Source organism: Manacus candei, unplaced genomic scaffold, assembly GCF_025592945.1.
Source record: "Manacus candei isolate 608988 ecotype Guabito, Panama unplaced genomic scaffold, ASM2559294v1 h1tg000086l, whole genome shotgun sequence".
NCBI lineage: Eukaryota > Metazoa > Chordata > Aves > Passeriformes > Pipridae > Manacus > Manacus candei.
Window position 1 is genome coordinate 810,382 of NW_026138134.1, and position 18,117 is coordinate 828,498.

An 18,117-nucleotide genomic window follows, 5' to 3' on the forward strand; every position below is an offset into this window, starting at 1 on the left:
TTCTTCAAACGCTGCCAGTTGCTGAGAGAATCCTTTTTTTTTCCATGAAAGATAATTTGAAGCCAGTTTTGGGTTCTTCTAGCAGGCTGTTTTTTATTAGTAGCTAATACTTAAAGGTTACTGGAACAATCCCTTTTTTCCTCTGCTCACAGAATGCATTGAATGGCTTTTAGGAAGTCAGAAGGTAAGAGGGTTTGCAATGTTTCTAGTTTAATTACCAAAATTTTACCTAAGTCAGCTATTTTATTCTCAGTTATGTGGCTTGACCTGTGCTTGGTAGAGTTTTTTTGCTGAAGTATCTTTAATAAAGCCTGTTTTATTTGCAGACTGCTCTGCTTCATTCAAATAATATGTACATGAAAGGCTGCTCCAGTTAATTAAATAAATAAACTACAGGGAGGTAAATAAATGTAGCCTGGTAGCATTATTTGTTTGGTTTTGGTCAGTGTAACACTTACCTTCTCTGGAGAAAGTGAGATCAGTCTGACCCTTCCAGGATTGCAATACAGTAAGTGCTGTTGAAATATTCAAGTAATACTAAAAAGAAATGAAAATATTTCCTACTTATGCCATCCTTTGCTGTCGAATTGTTCCCCAGTTCGTGTAGCTCATACATTGATATTTTAGATTGTAATGCTTTTTCCAACTGAAAATGTTTTATTTACTGGAGACAGGGCTGTTTACCTTTGCTTAGTTTCTATCTTATAGTTTATAAATCTTTAAATGTAGTTTGCCAAAATAGTGGATAAATTAAAAATATATTTTTTAAAAAAGCTTTGTTTGCCGGTAGTTTACCAGGAAAAGCGGTCCTTGTTCAAGAACAGGTTTTGTTTGATTCAGTTTGTAACTCATTATAGTCAGAACTTCAGAAAGGTCTTGTCGGGGCCATGTGATAAGGCATGCAAATTATCTCATCAGCATAATTGTATCAGCAGAGGCAAAATAGAACAAGTAAAAATAATGATTAGGGAAAGTTAAAAATACCATATCGGTGATACTTATTTATACATTTAAGACATATATCATGCCCAGACAGCTTAAAAGGACAAATTGGGTGTATACTCAGGATTACAGATGAGTAGTAAATAACCTGTAGAAGTTTTTGGAGGGCATCTCTCAGAGTTAGAAGTGTCAGAAAAATTGTATTTCAAAGGCAGCTTGAATTGGGAAATGGAAGTATGAGACTGGGGCTGAACTGGAGAGAGTTAGGTGCCACTGAATGCTATGAAATCTCAACTTCTAGCACAATCAGTGTTAAACAAAAAATACTTTGAAAAGTAGTAGGTAGGGTAGGGGATCTCAGGCCTTAATGATTATAATATTAAACTTAAATCTGTCACTGGTGTTAGTACAGCATGTTCTGCCTTAAAACAGCTGCAGAGAGAATTAAAATGTGCCAGGGCAAAATCTTTAAAGTACAAATCTGCTCTTTGAATATGTTCGAATGAATATTTAGTGGCCTTTGCATAATAACCACCCTCAGAATGGTTTTTATTCACGATTTTGCTCTAAAGAGAAACAGTGCTCTTCCTTTTTAGCACAGTGGACATGTACCTAATATGTGAAACAGCACACTTGGTAGCCAGAAGGCACTTTTTACCTCCCAAAGATGTCTTTCTTCATGCAGTAATGTAAGAATAATAAGTGGAGGCAGCAAGATGTGTTAAAATACAGCTTTCTCTTCCCTGAATGTATTTTCCTGGTATAATTGCATATATTTATCTCAGTGTTTTATAGTGCATTTATAAAAGCATTCCTACTTCTCTCTCTGATATCGCAAAAAGCTCTTACTCACTCTTTGGGCAATTTCAAGAATTGTTCGTTTGCAATTTATTATATTTGGAAGCACTTTATAATACGAAAGGAAACATGGAGCAGGGCATTGATAAGTAAGTTATTATGGTTACAACAATAGCTGTATCTGAGAAGATGTTTTCATAACTCATTAGCGCTGTTGGCATTTGAGAGGTGAAGGCATAAAACTAAACCTAAGAGCAGTTGGGCTTATTTTTCAGTAGACTTCAAGTTAAGTATTTCATGAGAAAGAAGGATAAATCAAAATGGGATTAACTTTTGTAACTTTATAGATTGCACGGTTGATGAATTTCCCAAATATAGGTTGTCAACTCTTAACAAAATTAAAAATTTTGATTCGTAAAACTTCCAGAGATGCCATTTTCCTCCTGTCACTGGCCCCATAACATGGTATCACATTAAGACAGGAATCTTTCACTTCAGGAAAGATCTTTCATTCTTTTTGGCAGAATATGCATATTTTCTGCCTCACTTTCCATGTCTTTGTTCCTTCTCTTTGGTTTTCCATTCGGTCTGACACTTGCCATTGTAAACCCAATGCTATTTGATTTTCCTAGTGAGCTTTAGGGTTCCCAAATTCAGATTGCTCACATACCACTCTCTTAGGAAGTAGAATTATTTTTACCACAGCAGCAAGAACATCTCCCACCACTGTCCTAAACTTTGCTTGTTCTCAAGATGGTGGTGTAGGGAGAGAAATCTCCTTTCCCATCTTGTCTCCTATGGATTCAGTGGTAGAGATCCAGGGACCGTTTGGCCAAACTCCTGGTGGTGATGAGGGAGGCCAGCTGAGCAACAGCCATATGAGATGAATGAAGTTGTGGTTTTGTTTTAGTGCTTCTTTTCCCTCGGATTCTGTTCCCAGACTCATTGAACTCCATTTTCTCAAATGTTGGTGCACTAAACAGAGCTCTGGAGTGATTTTGTATGTACATTTCTCTTACAAACAGGTGTTTGGTCTTTTTTGTGTTGCATTTCTAATTTCTCAGAGGGTTCTTCCTGTCTCAGAGGTTTATCATTAAATGAAGGCATTATCAATTGATATATTTATGGAATATTTGGATCCCAAAAGCCATGTAGTGTAGCAGGTTTGAAGTCTTTATTGCTCAAGAAGTCTTGAATATTGCTGTAGTCCCTTTAGGTGAATGTAACTTTTCTGTTTTACAGTTCTAGTACTGGATGGGTTTTGAAAACTGGCTATATTTAACCTTTCCATTTTCCAGGTGTGCCAAATATGTGTCCTTTGTTGAGTTGTCAGTTTAGTAACTAATCTGAGTAGAAGAGAAGCTGACTGGGAACAGGATTCTTCTGAGTGTTCTAAATGACTTTCCCAAGGCAATTTCATTCTGTTATCACCAGTAGCATCTATCAGAGATTGGGAAAGCAAGCTTGTTGTGTATTTCCATGCCCCCCATCCCTTTTTGAACAGGTATTTGCATTAACTTGCCCTTTTCTCTCCTAGGCTCCATAGATGAGGGAGTTACGGAGGGGTTACCCACACTCCAAAGCAGCTCTGGCACCAACGCTCACGCAGACGATGACGATCGGTATGTACCAACCCAGGGTGCAGAGTGTCCTGCACAAGTGCTAGGCTGTAATTAGCCCTCACACCCTTAATTCCACAATGTTTGGTTGTTCCCACATCTAATTCTCTGTGTTGCTCAGAGTACAATCAACTTCTAGAAGGGTAGATGCTTTAGGAGAATGTAGGTGATGAAAGTCAGAATTTGCTTTTCATTTCCTCTCTGTCTCCAGGAAGCACTGGTGAAGAAAGATATTCATGGTTTTGCTGTTTCTTCATCACTGCTCTTTATTAATAAATTCAGAAAAACCCCTTTACTGTGAAACATGCATACTAAAGCTGCCACACAGCCCCAAAAGCAGCAAACTGAAAACAAGGACCTGGTCCTGACTTCACTAGACGTCACTACTGCCATAAACCACATAACAGCCTTAAATCTCCTTTCCCAAACTCTCTGCCTGTAGCTTCTTACCAAAATGCTGTATGTCACTTGCTGTAAATATTTGGCAGCCTTTGCTGTGTTGAGCTGAGTGATTTATTAAGGGAATCCCTTATAAGGAAAGACTGGCAGAGAAAATCAATCTAAAACAGGTCTGTTTGGTCAAAGATATATCATAATTCTGTTAGAGCCAAGGGATGGCATACAGGAGTACACACAACTGCTTTGACTTCTATTTCTTAGTTATGCCCTTCCTAAGCACATTTTTTCAAACTGGCTTTTGCAGTGTTTTGTCAGATAACTGGGTCTGTGGAAGAAGTGTGAACCTTTGGGAGTGTTCCAGAAATTGTGTCAAGTGAAGCTCCCTACAGAGATAACAACCAAGAACTGCATTTTCATAGCTCATAAAAATCTTTCCTGCCATTTTCATCTAAAACCTGTCCCATTGTAGGATTAAAAAGGGAAAATAACTGCTTAGATAAGAGTTTTTTGTATGGAAGATTTTATCTATCTGCTAACAAACCTCAGTATAAAAATAACACCCAGCACTTAGATTGAATTAATAGTAGGAGCACATGTTGCATTAGAACTAATCCAGGTTTTTAAAGCTGTAATTGTTAAGTCAAGTGGACTCATGTATTCAGCACTGGATTATTTCAGAAATTTCCTATAAAATTGCACAGTTGCAAGCGCAAACTGCCTTGAAAATCCAAAAGATATAAAATTCTTTAAATGCACTGAAAATTCTCACTAAAAGATCTCTTCCATGCAGAGGAGGAAAGAGTATTTTCCTTCATTTATGCCCAAATTTGAAAATAATTATTCTCAGAATGACAGAAGCATCAGCAAAATGAACTAGAATTTGCACCTTGTTTATAAAACAATTGAACTGACAGTTATGGGAATTTCAGACTCCATAACAAAGATTTTCTACCAAGTGATTTGTTTTGTAAATTCAAATGAAAGTGCCAAGGATGTGCTTATTCCAAGATGGAGAAAATCTCCCTCTATTTTGGTTTTGTTGGGTTTTTTTTAATACACCTTTAGTTTAAGTCCAGGTTGTACATTTCCTTACTAATAGAGATTCTCAAAATGTCAAAATCAGTTGTGAGTGGCCAATGCAAATTTATATTGAAAAATATAATTTATATATTTATATTCCTAAAACAAAGCAGTAGACTAGTCCATTTAAAATTCTAAATATTACATCCTTACCACTGTGGAAAGAATCATAAATATTTCAAAATCTAAAATGTCTTATCTCTTGAGTTTCTCTCTTAAATAATTAACATCATTAATTTGGCCTCCTCTATAATCAGTGTTTCATAAACACCAGGTCACATGTAATTGTCAGCTTAATAGACACATAGGAATCTGTTAAGTATTAAAATTACTGTTTCACAGTGAAGTCTGATCTATTCTTTCTCTGATATTTCACGTTCGGATTGTAAATCACTTTCTAACATAGATCTGTAATTCAGCTGATTTAACAGTTGGTCTGTGTATCAGTTCGTGGCTGTATTTAAAAGGAGTTGCAAGGGCTCAGTTATGAAAGGTTTCCGATCAATAAAATGAGAACCCCCACATTTCTATAATAATTGTTATTTACAAATAGAGAACATTTCTAGGCTCACTGAGCATTTTGGCATTCACATTTTTCTGAATTTAGTTCTGCATAATTAAATATGTGTGTAATCTCTTGGTGGAAAGAAGAAAAAATTGCAAGCAGAATATTTCAGTGAAAACATTTGAAACCTATGTTTTTCTGTAGCTAATACAGAAATTCTCAGAGATGTCAGACAAATCTCAACTGTTAAATGCCACATCTATGACAAGTCATGAAAAATTGAGTACTTGTGGAAAAGAAGCAGGGGAGAGAAAATCTGGGTGTGTTTCCAGTATCATCTCTAAGCTATGTCACCAGTAGGTATTTCATCTTGCTTGCATTATGAGCATGGGAAAGACAAGCCTGTCACTGGTAGCTGGAGAGCCTCATGATTCCCATTGGATCTGCTTTAACCAGCCCCCCCTCATCAGGTTTTATAGAGAATAAAACCAAACTTTATTTTAAATTTCTTTTAGGCAGTTGTGCCCATTCTCCTTCAATGGCAGAGAAGGTGGCACCAGTATAGGCCTTGAGGGTGAGAGAGCCTGACAAAGCTGGAAACAAAAAGAGAGCTGTGGCTCCTCATTTCTACCCTAGTTTGAGTGTCTCCTGAGAGAGCTTGCAGGAGCACAATGTGCTTTTGCCTCTTCACGGTGCCCTAATGCAGGAATGAGGGAGGAGGGACCTCAGGAACATGTCACAAAACCCAAATATAATTCTTATTTGAGCACACTACCTGTGTGTCTGTTCTTTATCCAGTGATCTGTTCACAAAGAGGAACAGGAGTGCCAGAGTTGGTCAGAAATTCTGTGAGAAAAATCAGAATGTATATTTATATTTATTTCAAAACCCCTCAACTGGCTTTTTTAGCTCCCAAAGTGGCAGTGAGCTACGTTCTTTCTGCCAAGCCCAGGACATGAGCTGGTAACTTCCCTCTTGCAAGTATTCCCTTTATCAGAGAGCAACAAGTCTGTCAGCATCTCTTTTTTCCATCAGCTCTCTGTGTATAAAAAGAAGTGAAGAACGATAAAATTTCTTCTACAGAGCAAATATTATTCCAATTCCATATGAGACCAGAAATCCTTATGGGTTTTACAGACTGAGTGATACTCAACTCCTGCAGGAAATTGCTTCATCTTGTGTACCTGGTGTCTCCAGATAAATTTTGCTTCTGAGACCCATCACTGCCCTCCGACAGATAGCCCCTGTCCTCACAGTTGAATTGGCATCCATTTCCAGAGCAGATAAAGACAATTTAGGTATTGATTTTAAAGAGATGATTCTGCTTCTTGTCTTTCTGTGCTGATCTGCTCTGTGAAGGTCTGTGTGATGTGTAGGGAAATGTATTTGTGCAAAGTGCACGTTTCATTCCTCTGAATGTTAGAAGTCCACAAATCCAGCCTGACCTGGAAACCAGCCCTCTGGGCTCGAGGTGCAAGGATTCCCTCAGTAAGGGAGACTTTCTAACTGTGACAGGAGACATCATTGTACTCTTTTCTAAGGACATTTTAGACACTATGGTTTGGTAAAGCTAAAATTGCAGTGTTCTGACCACAGAATGAATGTTCCGGGTCAGAGCAGTTCCCTGCTGCCAGTGATGTCTGATCTTCCTGTAGGCTCTGAGCAAGCTGAAATATCTATTGTAACAAAAAATATAGACCTTAATGCTCAGGGAATGGAAACCTCAGGTAAGTACAAATTGTCATTGTACCTCTGTTTGTACCAGCAGATTTGTTTTTATTTCACTGTGCCCTTTAGCAAGTTCCTTGCCAGAGGACTTGGATTAGCAAGGGAATTGTAGTTCTCTTAAACAGTTTGCAGCTAGAGGCTATGTAGGAGCAATTAGTCAGTTTTAAATAAATTACTTTGAAAGTTAAATTGTTCCTATTACAGCCTGTGTGCTGTTTTCTAAACACAGCGCTGGAGCTGTTTGAATCAGACAAGGAGCAAGTATTGATTCATGAGATTAATATTTTAAACTCAGAAATATGTAATTGTAGATACTAATATTTGTTCATGGAACTTGGATTGAAATGAAAAATGAATTGGCTGCAATTTCATTTGTAAATACCACTGAAACTGCAAAATACTCCTTTGCTTTCAATTTACTCAGCTCTTTAAACTCTTCCTCAGGGACTGTTTGCTGATTGCAAGTCATCGATACGCCTGAGAAAATGCCCATGCCTGGAAAATAAAGTTCAGTTTGCAGCTGTGCTCAGGCCTGTTGCCCAAAGAAAACACAAGTCAGAGGCTGTTCCCTGAGGGTTTGTTCAGATGTGCAGAGTCAGTGACTGTAAGATTTCAGGTGTAGGTCAGACATTGCTGTAGAGACAGAGATTTCCAGCATAAAGAGAGATTTCAAATGTGACGCGCCAGTCTCTTCTCCTCATACAAATGTGCTCAAGGTTCAGATTTCCATGGTTATTTCTCTGGCGTGCCTGTAAATCAGTGCCTTTTTTCTTTGTAGTCTGGAGAACGTTCAGTATCCCTACCAACTCTACATTGCTCCTTCCACCAGCAGCACAGAGAGGCCCAGCCCCAACGGTCCCGACAGACCCTTTCAGTGTCCCACCTGCGGGGTCCGCTTCACTCGCATTCAGAATCTAAAACAACACATGCTTATCCACTCAGGTGAGAAATTCCCAGCAATTCCTCATTTATAGCCTCGCTGTGCAGCAAATGTAATAATGCAGGTTTTTTACTCACCTCCTTGAGATCTGATTTCAGCAAGACTGAGTAGAGATATGTCTAGTTGAATGCTTGTTTTGATCCATGGAGTCTGACTGATAGCTCTGCTTAGGGATGATTAGCATTTGTGTGGATCTGATTGCCTGAAACTCATCAGGATAAGGCATTTTCATGATAAAGATTTGAGATGAAATACAGTATACTTGGCTTTTTTATTATACAAAAGAAGTGATGTAGGTTGAAATTCTTCCTCTGATGTGTTGTAATTGTCTGCTGTGTTTTAGAGGAGACTTGCAGCCATAAGAAAATATTATCTATCCTTGCACTGAAGAAAGTTATGTGCCTTTGGATCTCAGGGTTTTTGGAGGGATTGCAGGACAACTGAATTGGTTTGCTAATCAATTTAGCTCCTGCAGATAGTACAGAGTTTTGTGTGAATGCCTCCTCTGAGCCTTGATCCCCAGATTGATGCATTCATTTTGATTTGTAACCAAGCTTGATATCTCAGTGTCTTTGCTATTGGTGTTGTCAAGACTTGTCAGCATTATCTGACAGTAGCATTGACATTTGAATGAATAAAGGGAATATTAAAGAGTTTTTCCTCTTGGGCACTAAACTTCATGGTTTAGCATCTCCTGCTTTGAGCCTGACTCTTACTTGCACACACAGGATGTACCATTTTGGGGCAGAGCAACAACTGTCAAGGTATAATTTTTTCCCTGTCAGCAATTATTTGTCAAATCCCTTCAAGCAAGATGACCATATATGTGTTTAATATTAAAAAAGCAAACTCTGTCGGCGTATCAAATGTGAAATTATCCAAAGCCTGTTGTTAAAAGTCTGACAGCAAAGCATCTCTGGCCAACCTGTCAACTTGGAACTCCTGGGCAAAGTTGGGAGAGATTTTTACTGTTTTAGAGTAATTAACATGCAGAAGAAACTCTCAAAGCTTGTAAATGTTGGAAGTGTTTTCTCATGAGCAAAATGACTGAAGAGATTTTCCTCAAACTTCCAGAGGAAATAGATGCCCTTGGACAGTAGGAGAGCGTGAAAAGTTTGAGCTCCACCAGCCCGTATTCTGGTGTATTAACTTGTTTTCACATGCTTAACAGGGCATTTTAGTGTAACGTTAACTACAGGTTTCTCTGTCTAAAAGCCCCAATTAAAAGTTCAGCTCCTGCTTTGAACATAAGGAAAGCAGATTGAAAGACCTGGGAAATAACAGCTCGGGCTGATGCACATTGAGCCTTTTGAAAAAACCTTTTTTATTCCTTGACAGCCCTATTATGAATAGAGCTCCATATTGCAGATTCTTGGCCTCATGTTTGGATTTCCCCACTTTCTGGAGTTCAGACTTTTTATTAAATCTGAAGTTTTTGGTGGTTCAGACCATTATGTTGTAATACTTCTGTTTGGGTGTGATTGCACACTCAGCCACTGCAGCATGTTGCAGAGCTCGTATGTTTTAGGGTAAGAAATGAAAAATGAACTAGTAACTGAATTTCTAAATTAATACAAGAAAAGAAAAAGAGGGGCATGAAGCTAAATTGTCTTAGAGAGCTGTCTGTCATGCAAAGTTGCTGAAAATGCTTGTATAGCAAGGTTCCCACGCAGTATAAAGGCTGTTGCTTCCCCTTTTTATCACCATTCCTGCTGCATTACAGGGGCATCCGTGTGCACACAGTCCCCCTGTCAGAACACTTCTCTGAGGCCAGAGGCAGCCAGAGAAAAACATTGCAATTAATTAAGGTTAGGCTGATAATTGCATTGTTGGGAACCAGTCTGGCACAAGAATCTCCTGAGATCAAAGGAGATCAAAGGTGGTTTGAGATGGCAGCGGCATCAGATCCATGTTGACTGTGCCTCAGGGTCTTAACCATGTGCTCAGTTTAAACCGTGGGGACGGAGACTATGGAGGTCACACTTAGGAAATGGAGAAAGTTAGGTTGGAGAACCCTGTAGAGGGTTATCCACCTAAAGATGGTCTGAATTGCCATTTGGAGCCAGTTGCAGCAGTATCTAAACAGAGATTGATGTTGCTCTGGGCTGGGCTCCTTAATTCCTATTTTTCTAGGTTGTTTCAAGTGCAGCTCCATCCTCATTGTTCCTGCCATTTTCAAGTTAACCAGGGAATCTCTTCCCAAAACAGGGCTTCTCTGAGAGCTGCTGTAGAATTCCTGAAGGATTTTGCCTGTGCCCTGTGGTTCCAAAAGGTGACATGTCTGTGCTCTCTCTCCCACAGGCATTAAACCCTTTCAGTGTGACCGCTGTGGGAAAAAGTTCACCCGCGCTTACTCGCTCAAGATGCATCGCCTGAAGCACGAAGGTAAACGCTGTTTCCGCTGCCAGATATGTAGTGCCACTTTCACTTCCTTCGGGGAATATAAACACCACATGCGGGTTTCCCGGCACATTATCCGCAAGCCTCGGATTTACGAGTGCAAAACATGTGGCGCCATGTTCACCAACTCTGGAAATTTAATCGTTCACCTGAGGAGCTTGAACCATGAAGCATCAGAGCTAGCAAACTACTTCCAGAGCAGGTGAGGTGCACAGCAAAAACCTAACAGGGAAACTTACTTTTTTTTTTTTTTTTGCTTTTTTTCTCCTTTATTTCCTCCACCCCCCCCAAATCATCATTTCCTGCTTTCAGGGCAGCCTACTGTGCCTCTCCTCAGGTTGCCAGCTAATTCCAGTCAGATTGATTCCTGTGCCACTCTCGGTTGTGTCTGATCTGTCTTACAGCATGTGAGCTCTATAGGAGGGCACTGAAGAACCCAGGGATATGCAGAGGATGCTTCTGAGCTACTTAATTTCTCTTTTCAATAGCATCTATGGCCAGGCTAATGGTGTGAAGCCATAGTGTTCTATACTACAGCATCCATGGAGTTCTGTAAATAATTTTCTATTTAAAATCTTGTACGTAACCTGTTCGCTTACATAGGGCACAGATTTATTGCTTCATTGTAAGTACTTGCTTGATATTGTGGAAAGATTGTATGACTCCATACCCTCTTTCATTTTCTAGGTAACATTACTAAATTATTAGACTAATAGGGTTGGCAATACTAAGGACCACTTGAACATTTTCTATCAGGGCACAAAAGACTGGGCATATCTCACAAATGCACTTTGCTAAAGACTGTGAAAAGGGTTCTGAGGCATCAGACCAGCACTGTATTCTTTTATTGATATAAATATATTAGTTGGGATTTGAGATATAAAATACAAAAGTTGGATGAGGAAAATTGAAGACAAAGGTCTCCCAGCTCTTAAACCTATAGAGAGTTGATCACTTATAGAGTTTCACTCTACAGAGAGAATGCAGCTTGGTGTGCGTAAGTCATCTGCCTTCAGCAGCGCAAAAGAAGTATCTTCTAAAAGTTACAGCATCACAGTCCCACTCTTCCTGATTTCCAGACATTATTCTTTTTCCCCTACAAAACATTTCAGTATTTTGTTCTGTTTGATTAACTCAGAGGTGACATAGGATGAAAACATTGCAAAAAAACCAGGAAAGCCTGTTACTGTTTTTTCCAGCAGAATATTGTATAAAAGTACAAGTGCTTCATATCTGTGGGCTTACGCAGTTCTTGTTCTTGGCTCTCGGGCCAAAACCAAACTCTGGTTGTGGTAAGCACTGCATTGTCAAATTAAAGTCAGATTAAAGGGTGTGATTTTAGCTGCCTATAGCCCTTCCTTCAGTTTGAATTGACAAACACCAGTTTAGCATAGTTGATTGTGAGTTCAAGTTGAAGCAGTGAATGCTGCTGTCATTTAAGGACTGCTTTTAACTCGATTATTGCCAGGAGGAACCAAAGCATACAAACACGCATATATGTAATAGATATATATGTTTGTCTCAAGTACAGACTTCATGCCTGGTGTTGAAAATGTGCAAAAAAATTTTATTTTTCATATGTCCTCATGCCATGAAAATACTACTGGGGAGTTTGGTAGGTTTTCTTTGGATCCGCTCAGCCCTCAGCTGGTAAAAGTACGTTACAGAAGTGTTGTCTTAGGAGTGAAAGGGGAAAGAGAGGCAATTCTGTGCTTTTCCTGGCACTGTGATGTGTTGGCATCACAACCTCCCACTGCAGCTCTATCTTCTGCAGAGCCCTTGCTGCTTCCAGCCTGTCCACTCCAAAGGAAATGCTGCTGCTGGTCTAGGGTGGATTTACCTCTGAGGTGGGAAAGGCCCACATTTTCCCACTGCTGAACTCATTTATGCTTCTATTTTTAAAGGCTGAGTGCTCCGTTTCTTCAATGAGGTTTTCAGTGCCATGTGATGTTCCAGACATTAACTTTCATTCTCATCAAGGTGATACAGTCTAAGTAACAAGAAGTTGCTGTGTAGGAAATACAGCTGCAAAATAGATGCCATTGAATAAATTCTCTGTGTGTAGAAATGAGAAGCAGGTTATAGTGCTTGGGGGAGCATGTCACTGCCATGTTCTTGCAGCAGTGTGAAATGAACATCTTTGTTCTCAGTGTGTAGCTTGTATGATGTAACTGATACAAAGAAACTGATACTGCTGATGTTTGTGTGAGAAATGACATTTCTCTTCTGTCCTTTGCCCCTCTTCTAGTGACTTCCTAGTACCGGACTACTTAAACCAGGAGCAAGAGGAGACCCTCGGGCAGTATGAGCTAGGGGAGCATGGCTTTGAAAGCAACTCTTCTGTCCAAATGCCTGTCATTTCACAGGTGTCGTCAACTCAGAATTGTGAAAGCACTTTCCCCTTGGGGTCTCTGGGTGGGTTGGCAGAAAAGGAAGAAGATGTGCCAGAGCAGCCAAAGACTAACGCCACTGCTGAGGCAGCTGCAGGTGACCCTCCCAAATCGGAGCTGTCATCCATCACTATCGAATAATTCATAGCTTGGTTTCACTTTTGTTCTTTGGAAAGTGCCTGTGTTTGGTCCTGTACATTTTAATTTAATATTTTTAAACAAAAAAAGTGGGGAGATTTTCCCCTTTTTACTTTGTAAGCTACGCTTTAAACAGGAAACTGCAACAGATGTTTCATTATTTTTCATGACTGAATGATCACTTCTGTGAAAATATTTAAGACTGATTGCACAAAAAAAAAAGATCTTGTCAGAACATCATGGAAGCTGTGATACACTTCTAAAGAAGAACAACTGATTCAGATCACTTTAACTATTCCTTCTTCCACAGTTAGAGCAGCTCATTAAGTTTCTCTTGCTTCTGCAGACCCTCTGGTTAAAGGCAAGAAATCAGAGGAAACCTTTTTCAAATGACAAACAAAAGGATGCATTGGAAATCATGATTGAACAGTTTTGAGTGTATGCTTTAATCTTGTGCATAAAAAAATGACACTTCCTATCTGTGCCTGCTGGTTTTCAAAGCTCTCACTGTGCCCCTGTGCTTGGCAATGGTGAGTAGTTTTGAGACTTAACAGTCACAGACTTCTTCAAAACACATTATCCCTTCCCATCTCAGATTAATCAGTTTTCACAAACCAAGTGAATCGTGCCAGGTGTCCCTACTTCTTCTATTCCAGTGCTTTTAGAAAGTACTTGATCAAATAGCCTGTCCAGATCTGCCCAGCCAAGGTTAGTGGAAAATGGTGCATCAGGAATTGGGGATCATGGAAAAGGTTGTATCCATGCAAGCCTGACAAATATCTCCTGACTGGATCTGTAGATGGGGAACCATGTAGGAAAATGAGGGTTTTCCCAGATTATTTGCAGTTCTGATCACTTCCTCTCCCATATACACTGTATTTTTACTAATCTGAAAGCTAGCTAGAGAGAGTTTACAGATGGCAAAAATTTAACTCTTTTGTGCATTATTGCACATTTTTTCATTTCTACATATGCATGTATAGTTTCAGAGACTTTTATTAGCCTGTTTTGGACAAACCAAGCAATTTAATTCTCTTTAAGGCCAACTTTCTAACCAACAGGGGGTTATTTACAAAAAGCCTATATAGCAATGATGAATTGTTCCTGTTTCAAAACACTTTAAATCCTTGCCAACTCGGTTTATTAAAGGCCATTACTCTAGCTACACACACAGCCCAAGCAAAGCAATAAATTGAAAGATTTGCAATTTCATTTTTCCATATTTAGAAAAAGCTGGAAATTCAAGGTGTGGGATTTTCAGAGCAGTGAGTCTTGTTTTGTCAAGGCTGTTTGGACTCCAGTACTGCTTTGAAACCTAAATTAGGAAGTCCATTAGGAGATTTGTGGTTTTTCTTAGAGCTTCTGAAGTTCACTCAGTGTTTGATGCCAAATGCCCATGGCCTACAGATGACATGCTGAGCGAGTAAGTATTGCTTGATCTTAGTATTCCAGAGGCATGAAATACTCCCTTAGTTTTAAGTCTTATTTTTTGGAAATTGTTGTTTTCTGTCCGGATTTGTTTTATGCAAACACAAGGAGGAAATGAAACCAGTAGAGAAAGGTTGCTCCTGAAGAAACACAAGACACAAAAGTCGTATTAATTGCAGATCAATTTGTATTCAGGCAGCTTAGGCAGCTCTGATACTCTCTGGGTCCGAGTTCTTTCTATTAATAGCCAACTTTTGTGAGGAAAAAAGTTTATTGACTTTTGGAAAGAGCTTAAAGGGTTTCAGTGACTTTAGCAATTTTTCTCTGCTGTGTTTTAGTTAAAACCCACATATTTTACTTAAATAGAGCGAAAGGCATTGGGATTTAAATACTTTCCAAGTTGCTGGAATGAAGTTCTCCCCCAGATAAAGGGTGTTTTAGAAACATGCTGCAAATTCAGTCTCTCGTGTGTCTACCTTTGTGAGGCTTCTCAAAAGGGCTTGAAGGAGAAATGCTTTTGCTGGGCGGCTGTCCTGGGAATTAGCCCAGTCCTGGTGATGGGCTGAATTTAAAGACCATTTCTCTTCCACTTCTGATTTCTGTAACTGAGAAGCCAGTGAGATGAGACAATGCCTTTTGCTGAGCTTTATCCTGAATTACAGGGCTATGACACTGAATTCAAATACAGAATTCGCTTCTTTTTCTGACAAGTATTATGCAGGTAACTGAGAATCCTTTGTGATTCTGAAAAGTGCTTCACCAGAACCACATTTCTTAACTGCACAGATGTAACAATCAAAGGTGGTCAGATATAAGGTGGTGGATATTACCTTCTGTTAGAATCTGATAATTTGCACCCGTTAAGTATTTTGGTAATGAGTTCATTGGGGAGGAGGTGAGCAAATACACAAATGACATATCTGGATATTGGATTTTTAAGACTTAAAATCTTGAGTCAGAAGGCAAAGTGCTTTCTGAATGCCAAAGAGAAGGGGAAAAGTCACAAGCTTTTGTAGCTCTAATGTGTTCTTCCTTGGAAAGAAATGAGGATCATTAACCCTGTGGTATAAGGCAAGGCCTGGGGTTCACTGTTATTGCACTAGGTGTTACATATGATCTTCTCAGCCCCCTAATCTCTGGGTAACATCTTCATTTAGTTCTCACTTCTCTGTCTGGTTCAACTGGAGGAACAACAGAGTTCTTGGAGGATTTTGCTTGGTTGGCTTAGAGTTGAGTTTACATGTTAATTATCCCGTTTGTAATTGTTTCTTGTTAATATCTCTTTTCTCCATAGAAATGAACACAGTTTAAATGCAAATACCGTTTTATTTCTCTTCCCTAACTTGTTGGAAGTGTTCCGTTCTTTGAAATGCTGGTGTTCTTCACAAGAGAGGTGTAAAAACAGGACATCTTAAAACAATTTCTGTTGCTACTGTGGTTAGATTCCAAATAGAGCGAGAGGGATACCTAACTAAGCTAGAAAAAACTTGCCTTAAACTACACTTGGGATTAAAGCTAAAACATCAATTCCTTTTAGTACATTGTCAGAGTGTTTTGAACTCTGGACTGCATTTTCTTTTGTCTTCTTTCTTTTCCTCCCCCAAACGAATCCATTATTTCTGCTTGACAAGGGGCCCGGGAAATTGGGATTGGAAGGCACCCTGGAGGTGATGTAGTTCAGCCTCCTGCTCAAAGCAGAGTCAGCCAGGAGTGGTGTTTGAGCTGGAGTTCAGTTGTCAGGCTCACAGAGACCATGGGCAAGTCTCTCATACTGAGAGATCAGTAGACTCAGTTCTTGAAAATGGTTCTGGGTTCACGTGGATCTTGAGTCATAAAGGTGTGAATTTAAACTTTTTAAAAAAGAAATAGCTGCCAATGCAGTCAGATATATTTTATAAGACTATGATCCCTATATGTCCTTTGCAGGATAAGATTTTATTCGTTTTTAAGCTATGGTTTAAAGTTTTTATATGAGGGCTTCAGTCACTTCTTGGTTGCTGGTTCCCCCTCCAGCCCAGGGTGTGAGAGCTCTGAGACAGTGCTGGTCTCTCTCTGAGACAAACCAGGAAGCATTTTATATGCAAAATAAGCTTTGTGCACCCTGCAGGGATGGAGAGAATGCAGATGGAGGAGCACCTGCTGCTCCTACATCCACCACAACTTCCCCACCATCAGAGTATGGAAAATAGCTAATTTTCATTCAGCTCAATTATGTTGGAGTTTTGCTTACTAGTTGAAATGAAGTTTTGGAGGGTTCTCATCTCCAGTTACAGACATAATAAATCCCATTGCATCTTGATGACAGATAAGAGGGTTCAAGGCCAGACAGTACCTCGGCCCCATCAGAGATGCCTGGTGAATACAGTGGGTTCCAAGTATTTGAGGAAATGTACCATAAAAAAACCACAAATGTGAATTATTTTAATGCAACAGTAGTTACTGCTCTGGGTTTTTGTTAACTCAACGTGTGCTATCACAGGAACTCAGTGTCCCACAGGTCTCAGCTACAAATCTGGTTGCACTAATTAGAAAAAAGCAGAATCTGATGCTGCCAGCCTGTGTGGCAACTGTTCCTACAGTCTTCCTGAGGGTTGCTGCAGTCCCCAGAAAGTGATTTTGGTTCACCATTCGTTCAGCTGATGCATGCTTTGATATTCTGCCCTGTAACCCTGGCTTCACCGACTCCTTGGACAGCTTCTTCGCCCTGTTCCTGCAGTGCCTTCACTCCAGGTGCTGCCCTGTGGTGAAACCCTGAAAAGGGAAAAGAGGAAAAAAATGTGAATTAAATTATTGTTGGGCTTCTTTGTGCATTTTAGTACCAGTGAAACCCCCTTAACTGTGCCAGTCTCCAGTCACCAGCCGTATATCCAGTCATCTCATCCACAGTACAGCTTCTCTTGTTGATGCTGGTCACAGCTTGATTACTTGGCATGTTTATTGACCTAACAGACTTGGTTTTTGGGTTTTGGTTTCGTTTTTTAATGTATACGATGTTTAAATACACTTCACATTTTATATAATACTATCTGGCTATTAGTATTTTTCAGGAACCATAGTTCTTGGTGGCTATATATATTTTTGTGACTTTTTTTGTAAACTAAGTGCCGTTTCAACGTTACAATCATTTTTAGAGTTATTGTAATCAATGTGAATATCATGTTTTTTCAAATCTGTTCTGAGCCTGTAGTGTTTGCTTTGTGATCATATGTGTAATGTATATATTCTGTATAGTTACATTGTATTGAAATACTAGCTTGTTTGATATAAGAAAAGTATGTATTGGGTACCTTTTTGCTAGCCTGGTTGTTTAATCTTTAAAAAAAAATGTTCCAAAATACAAAAAAAAATAAAAATCTCCAAACTGGTCCCATTATAGGTCAAAATTAAGGGGAAGAAAAACTAGTTTTGAGTGTCTTTGGATAGAAACATGAAGCTAAGATTTTTCATTAAAATATTAATGTTTTATGGAGTATATCTTTGCTTCGTGTCGTTCTTTAACTCTGCCAGAGTAGTTTGGACCTTTGGTTAGAAGGTGCAACTCTGTCACTAGAACTAAATTCTCTTACACCTTTTGGTTAGAATTAGTCCCAAAATAGCTGATTGTGAGGTAAACTTGCTGGTGTTGAAGCTGCCACTGGGAGGACGGTAGTTTGAAACACGTTAATAAATTATTGGAGAAGTTAGATGAGTAAAGAGTATTAAGAATAAAGTCCACATTTCTGTTTCCTTTCCAGTGTGTATTACATTGCC

General features: G+C 39.3%; 1 protein-coding gene across 4 annotated transcripts in view; it reads left to right on the forward strand.

The window, feature by feature from the left end:
- ZBTB44 (zinc finger and BTB domain containing 44) overlaps positions 1-17,839 on the forward strand; it is a 36,587-nt gene extending 18,748 nt beyond the window's left edge. For 2 of the 4 annotated variants that reach the window (XM_051812438.1, XM_051812439.1), the window contains exons 3-6: positions 3,278-3,362; positions 7,850-8,013; positions 10,313-10,613; positions 12,660-17,839. In XM_051812438.1, coding sequence (XP_051668398.1) covers positions 3,278-3,362; positions 7,850-8,013; positions 10,313-10,613; positions 12,660-12,942 — 833 coding nt within the window. In that variant the 3' untranslated portion in view covers positions 12,943-17,839. The remainder of the gene's footprint in view (positions 1-3,277; positions 3,363-7,849; positions 8,014-10,312; positions 10,614-12,659) is intronic. The other 2 variants (XM_051812440.1, XM_051812441.1) reach the window with 2 other exon arrangements.
- Positions 17,840-18,117: the final 278 nt, after the last annotated feature.